At 50.9% G+C, this 7000-nt stretch overlaps 1 protein-coding gene across 1 annotated transcript in view; it reads right to left on the bottom strand.

Annotated features, from left to right (window-relative positions):
* Window positions 1–3455: 3455 nt before the first annotated feature.
* EEPD1 (endonuclease/exonuclease/phosphatase family domain containing 1) overlaps window positions 3456–7000 on the bottom strand; it is a 67766-nt gene continuing 64221 nt past the window's right edge. The window contains exons 6-7 of the mRNA XM_084280528.1: window positions 4063–4257; window positions 3456–3954 (exon numbers count right to left, since the gene is read on the bottom strand). Coding sequence (XP_084136654.1) covers window positions 3755–3954; window positions 4063–4257 — 395 coding nt within the window. The 3' untranslated portion in view covers window positions 3456–3754. The remainder of the gene's footprint in view (window positions 3955–4062; window positions 4258–7000) is intronic.

Below are 7000 nucleotides of genomic sequence, written 5' to 3'. Positions count from 1 at the left end.
CCGAGCATCCTGCGGCTCAGCTCCCCCGCATACAAACACTGATACCACTTCAGGTCCTTGGGTTCTTTTGTACAGAACTACTTCAGAAGCCATTAGCTGATGTGCCTGGCTTATTACTGTGTTATATCCCCCCTCCCTTGCTAACCAGCCCAGGAAACTCAGCCTGAAATCTTGCTCCTCTGCAGGCTCCCAAATCACAGAATCATAGGGGTTAGAAGGGACCTTGAGAGATAATTGGGTCCACCTGGTAGATTGGACAAACAGGTCATAGGAAGAAGGAAAGGAGAAGGGTTGGCTGTGAGCATTTGAAAAGCCTTTCCCACAGGGAGCAAGGAGGAAAAGACAAACATCAGATGCGGGTGCCTGCACTTCCAGCCTCTGTAAGCAGGGTGCTGCCTTAAGCTTTTACTCCAGCAGATAGTAAAAGGGAGAAACTCAACCTGAGAGCTCAACTTTGCCCAACCAGAAGCCTCCTCTCAGAAGACACTGCTGCGGGGCCTCACCAGCCACAGTCACCAGAGGGACCATAGGCTGCGCATCAGCTGTCACCACATCACCTGGCCTGGGGCGGTCTGAGGCTGGCTCACACCAGGAGGAGGTAAGAGGCAACACTTAGCTGTAAGGAAGCAGCCAGGCTCCACATGCAATGGGCAGGGAAGAGCTCCAGCACCCTTTTCTGGACCCAGGGGAGCTGAATTGCCTCCCATAAGGGAAGAAAAAATAAACCCAAACCAAATCAGGCCGCAGCCCTTGGCAATGCTTTTTACCAAGCAGGACCCAGCCTCAAAAAAATCTGGGCTTCTGAGAGAGCCCAAAACATGCAAGGTTGGAGCCTGTATCAAGCCTTTCACAAGACTCACTGTTGCTGTGACAACTCCATCATTGCTGCCTTCCTTAGCACTACTGAGGCAAAACAGCTACAGAAAGCTGGGCTAGCCCAGCTTCTACCAGAAGCACCTAGAAACGGAATCACTATTCAGGCTTGCTACCACAGTCACAACAGGAGGCTGAACCACCACTGCAGCTTCTGTACCACCACAACAGGACAAATACTCTTGGACACTCCAAAACCCATCAGGCTTACAACCTCCTCCAAGGATGCCACACTCAAAAAACAAAGCAACCTTTTTAAAATCAGCAAGTCCATCAAGACAGCCCCAGCACCACCAATTCCCAACATGAAGTAACCAGGCACATACCTCCTCCTGATGCTCCATGCAAGGTGGAGCTCCACCTCTAGGCATCCAATTCCTCTGTCCTCCTCCCTCTGATTTAAGGACCCACTTCACTCTAAGGCATCTTTCTGCTTACCAAATAACCACCTTCCCAGAGCTCCCCACTTCCTCCAGAGCAGGCTGAGCTAACAACCTCCAGGCTCCAAACCAGCCTTGTCAACCTCCAGCTCACACTCAGCTCATTTCCCCAACAGCAGCCCATGCTAATAAGCAGCTCATCAAAGAGTCCTTCCTGCAACTGTGAGCACTGCTGCTTGCAGACTGCCACCCACACTGCAAGTGCTTCTCCAGGCTTTGGTGCTTCTGCACACACTTACACCTGCAGCAGATGGAATGGGACCTTTAATTTCTAGAGCTGTAAAGTCATTTCAGCCTCCAGACAGATTTATAGCAAGGAAGCACTAACAAAGCTACTTGGGACAAGAGATTGAATGTGTTTTTGGGAGTTCTGCTGCCACTTACCTCATGTGATACTCATTTGACTAATACAACTCTAGATCCTCACCTAGATGTTGCAGTGGGCCAGTGAGAGTTGCCTGGGGGATCCGATGCCGCTCAAATTAAAGGGGGGGGGGCAGTAGAATCCTGCCTGGTGGAAAAGGACAAAGCAGCAGCAAGGATTCCAAATGAAGGCTGGGTTTAAGCTCTCCCACTGGCTTCCTTAATGACCAGGGACAAATGGCTGCCTCTCTGATTTCCAACAGGGAACACTGAGCAAGTCAAAGTAAGTTGTTTTGGGCCTGATGCTCTGAACAGTTGGTCATTCACTTGGTCTCTTGAAGTGTCACTGAAACCTCCTTCAGTCTGAGAGTCACACCTGGACTACCCCACCTTACTCCAGGTTTAGTTCTCTGTGTGGTCAGAAAATATGCTTGACATTTTCAGCTGTCTGTGTTTGTGATTGAATTTATTCAGCTGCTGCTACCCGAAATGAGATGACATTTCAGAAAGCTGAAATAATGAAAATCCTACAGGATCCTGATAGTGTTTTGCTCTAAACCCCTCAATTACATCGTCTCCTTTGGTGTGGCACCGCTGTCAGGAGTAGCAGGGAAGACCCTTCATACCCCAGTGAGTGGTGCCGGAGAGCTTTCCTTGCCATGCAGCAGCAAAACAGGTGACCCTGGGCAGAAGGCACTGGGCTGGTGGGCAGCTCAGCACCTTTCACACTCAGCCTATTTCTTCTGCAGATGCTGAATTGCTTTATCCAGTCCTTAGGTGTTTCCCTTCTAGATCACTTTTTATTAATTGCCACTTTAAAGGTGGGGTGTAGGTGGGAAATTCAACACTCCATCCCCAGTGCTGTTGTGGTAGCTCACCGACTGAAGTCCTCCCCGCCCAGGGCATGCACAGAAGCCAGCCTCCTTAGAAGCAGACCCCATCCCCGCCTTCTGCCCAGTGGCCATACGCTGTATTTAGACTCCTTATTGAGGTACATAGACCAGGCTTAAGCAGCAACAAAGCTTAGGAAAGCAATGCATGGCTGCCTGGTCTTCCAGAGGGAGAACTCCCTAAAAAGTTGATGGCCAGAGGTTGATGCAAGACATGCACCAGCCTTTGCAGTGGTCACATGAATGTGTGCTCATCTATAGACCTCCCACCGATACGTGACCTATTTCTCCCCAGTGCAGAGCCATGCTCAGAACACTGACTCCCAGGCAGAGACTCAGAGCTACATCTCTTTGATGCCAGCTGCAGGTCCAGAGGACATGGGCTACTCCTGTGAGATACCCAACAGGGAGCAAAGCAAAGGGCACTAGAGAAGCAGATCAGGTTCTGCAGAGGGACAAGTCGGTGGTTTCCCAGCTCCTGAAGGTTAAGGTGCAGCATAAAACCCCAGTACTGATTGCTGCATGCCAAACAAAAAGCCAAAACCAAGCTTCAGGAAGTCCTTCCAGGGCAAAGCACACCCTGACAGGAACATAAAGAGGAAAGGAAGGACGAGAGATGCCCACATCCACACAGGGCTGCAGAGGACTGGGGCCTCTCCAAGCTAAGTGGTCCCTCCAGCTCAGGCCTCACTTCAGGTCATGTACGGATCAGCAGCTTTTGCAAGTGCTGAATGGCATCTGTGACTTACCAAGAGTTTCCATGGTGTCTCTTTTTTTGGGGCGTCTCTTATTCCCTCAGTTTACAAGGAGGCAAAGGAAAACAACCGCAGCTCCCCCCTCACCCTCACAGCAAAGCCCTGCTCGGCTGCATTGTATCAAAGGTTCTGGACAGTATTAAAAGTACACTTTATTTTCTGTACAATTCTCATCCAACTCTCCAGGCATGAAAATGTCCACCGTGTCCCCAGAAAAAGCTGCAGATTGCTCCGCTGCTGTGAGACACCCCACAACTGTCCAGGTGGGCCACAAAGACAGGGCCACCAAAATCAAGTGCTGATGCTTTCCAGACGTGGGGAGGAGAGCGGGAAGGAGGGGGAAGGGGAGTCAACCCTCTCCACCGCTGAGCCACGACCGAACAGAGCCCTCAACAGCTCCCTGGGGAGCAGAAGAGGCACCTCCAAGTCCACGTCATCGTTCGTGCTTAGCGTGGGAGTCACTGCGTTCAACCGTCACCCCGTTGCCGTTCCGCGTCACCTCCTTCCTGTTCCAGTCCTTTTCCAGGTAAAACTCAGCGAGCACGGGGCAGTGGTCCGAAGCCACCCCACCCCAGGACCAGTTATCGGGGATCCATGGGTTTGTAAGACCTTCTCGCACAACAGCCCAGTGGCCTGGAGGGAAAAGGATCACAGAGAAGGAGGTGAGTGACGTCACACAGGCGTGACGCGCTCCGCTGACCCGAGGCAGGGCTACTCGGCCTCACTAAAAGGCAGCCTTACCTGTGAACACCTTTTTCAAGCTCCGACTGATCCAGATGTTATCCAGCGACTTGGACCCTTGTGGGTTCTTTGTGCTGATGTTGGTGAAGGTGCTGGAAGGGACCAAGTGATGGAACTTCTCCTTCCTCAGGATGTCATGGTCGCTGCTGTCCGGGGCCTGGTTAAAATCCCCGAGGATGATCACATCCTTTTCTCCTAGGAAGCAGGAAAAACTGAAATGAGTGGGAGGAATGGACACCCATTCCTCCTTACAAGAGGGAGAGAGGGTAAACAGGAGGAGGAGAACCACAAGTACTGAATAGTAAAGGTGGCTTTACTCTGAACTCCTGAAAGAAATGCTGTTTAAAGCCTTTTTCACTGGCTGTTTCCTCATGGCCATTCTCTTCATGACAATAAAACCCAGCCAGTACCATCCCATTGGTACTGGTGTCCGTTGTCTGACTCATGGACAGGGACAAGCCCAAAGACAAGCAGTTCTGCTCTTAGGGGGGTTTAAGTTTATTTCCTTTTCTTTTTCCTGCAAGAAACACAGATTGACTTTAACTTCTCCTGACATTGTCTTTTTCTAGATTTGCTGTGAGAGTCAAGGAGGCTTTTGTGAGGATCCCAGGAAGACACAGCCTTGTGCTGGTATATACCAGAGTCCCCAAAGTGCTGTGCCCATTCTTACCCTCTGCATTTAAGAAGTGACAGGGAACAAGCCCAAGGAGCAGCCTGCAACCCTGATGGCAGAAGATGGCTCCACAAGCAGCTGTCTTTTGCCTGGACAACTGATGGGATACTACTTTGGGATGCCTAGGGCCGAGTTTTCAAAGAATCAAAGCAAATGACTTGAAGTGGTCATCAAAAAATGGAAGGGACCTCAAGAGATCATCAGGTCCAACCCCCCTGCCAAAGCAGGTTCCCTAGGACAGGTCGTACAGGCAGGCATCCAGATGGGTCTTGAATGTCTCCAGAGAAGGAGACCCCACAACCCCCCCTGTGCTTCAACTTGAGGCCATTTCCCCTTGTCCTGTCCCCACAGACCACTGAAAAGGGGCTGGCCATTGCTCCCTGTCTTCCACCCTTCAGATATCTATAAACATTGATCAGATCCCCTCTCAGTCTTCTTTTCCAAAGATTGAACAGCCTCAGTTCATTCAGCCTTTCCTTGTAGGGGAGATTGACCTCCAGGCCCTCAATCATCTTCGTAGCCCTCCTCTGGACTCTCTCCAGAACATCCCTGTCTTTTTTATACCAGGGAGCCCAGAATTGGACACAATACTCCAGGTGGGGCCTGACCAGGGCAGAGTAGAGGGGAGGGATCACCTCCTTTGACCTGCTGGCCACACTCCTCCTGATGCACCCCAGGATCCCATTGGCTCTCTTAGCCACCAGGGCACACTGCTGGCTCATGGCCAACCTGTAAATGCTGCTGCATTACACCTTGGTATGGCAGGAGGAGTAAGGAGGCACAAACACAACAAAAATTATCCCAAAGCTGACTTCAGAGAAGAAAACGATGAAAGTCTGTAAGCTTTCTCTCCTTCCTGGGATAGAAGTGTGGGAGGAGATGTGGCGGACGGACCGATGGCTCTCCCATACCTAGTGCTCCTGGATAAACTTCCTCACCTCGTGCTGCTGCTGTGGAAGTAGCTAGCCAGGAGAGGGAGCGCCGGTTCAACAGCAAAATCATTCCATGCATGGAAGGTGCGTTGGGAAAGGGCAGGGAAGCAGCCACATGGGTGGCACAGTACAAAACCAAATGCTTCCAAACACGCCACTCGCTGAGATGCCGGCGGGCAATGAAGAGAGAGGGAAACTGGGGCTTCTTTACCCTTTGCAAGTCGCAAATCGTATTGGAAACGACGTGGAGTTTAAATAGGATCTTATAAAGTGTTTGGGGCAGTGGCACGACACCTTTAAAAGAAACACCCCTCCCGCCCCCCGCCCAAATCTGAACCTGAGCTACCTGAGCTCCATCAGAACCCAAAAGAAAAATCAGTGCCTATCGGGACTATGGTGCTTCCTGCTGGGAGCTGGCAGTTTTAGAATCACAGAATGGTCTGGGTTGGAAGGGACCTCAAGGACCATAGAGTTCCAACCCTCCTGCCACAGGCAGGGCCACCAACCTCCTTAGCACATATCTCATCACAAACACCCAAGATCTCTGGCTTGGCAGGACTGGGGAGCCCGAAATGTGACCACATCATCTCAGTCCTTCAGGACTAACACCTGCCTAACAGCCCAGGAAGAACTCAGCTCCTTCCATGCCTTCAGCTCGGCCAGGAAAGCTGGGAAACGTCATTACAGAAACCTCTGGCACACATCCTTGGGGGCTGCTGTTTAAAACTGACAGAGAGTCAGGAATCTCAACAGCACTAATCTTGATCCTGCACAAAATCTAATCTAGCCTTAAAATACTCACACTTCTCTCAGCAAATCCCACAGCCTACTTCCCTGACATGAAAAATCTCTGGAAAAACCCCACATGAGTGCAATCCTTAACTGACTGCTCCATTCTGGATGGTTTAAGATTAGCAGAGGCTGAATGACCCAGCTCCTGGCTGTGTGCTTGCAAGGAAGGAAGAAGCGAGACTGCAACACACCCAGGGAAGGAATCACAGTATTCCTCACTCACTTAAAACTTCTGCATGCTGAGTAACTAAGATTCAAATCGTAACACAGTGTAAAGCTGACAGGTGGGAAAGGCTGGGGCATGTCAAAGAAGCCCAAGCTCAATCTGTCATTGAGGAGGGAAAGGATTGCTTCTGGTCTCCTCTCACAGGGGCTGTTGGGGCTCCCCATGACCACGAATCACCAGGGAAAAGGCCAGGCAGCCTTGTGCTACAGAGGAAAAGCTGATAACATCAATTTTCTAGATCACCACCAACTGCATTTCCCCTTGTCCTGGCTCACACTCAGCCTGCTGCTGCAACAGCAACACCACACATCAGCA

This window comes from Gallinula chloropus (genome assembly GCF_964237585.1).
Source record: "Gallinula chloropus genome assembly, chromosome: 2".
Lineage (NCBI taxonomy): Eukaryota > Metazoa > Chordata > Aves > Gruiformes > Rallidae > Gallinula > Gallinula chloropus.
The sequence above is the reverse complement of the archived record's forward strand: the minus strand, read 5'-3'. Positions and strand labels throughout refer to the sequence as shown.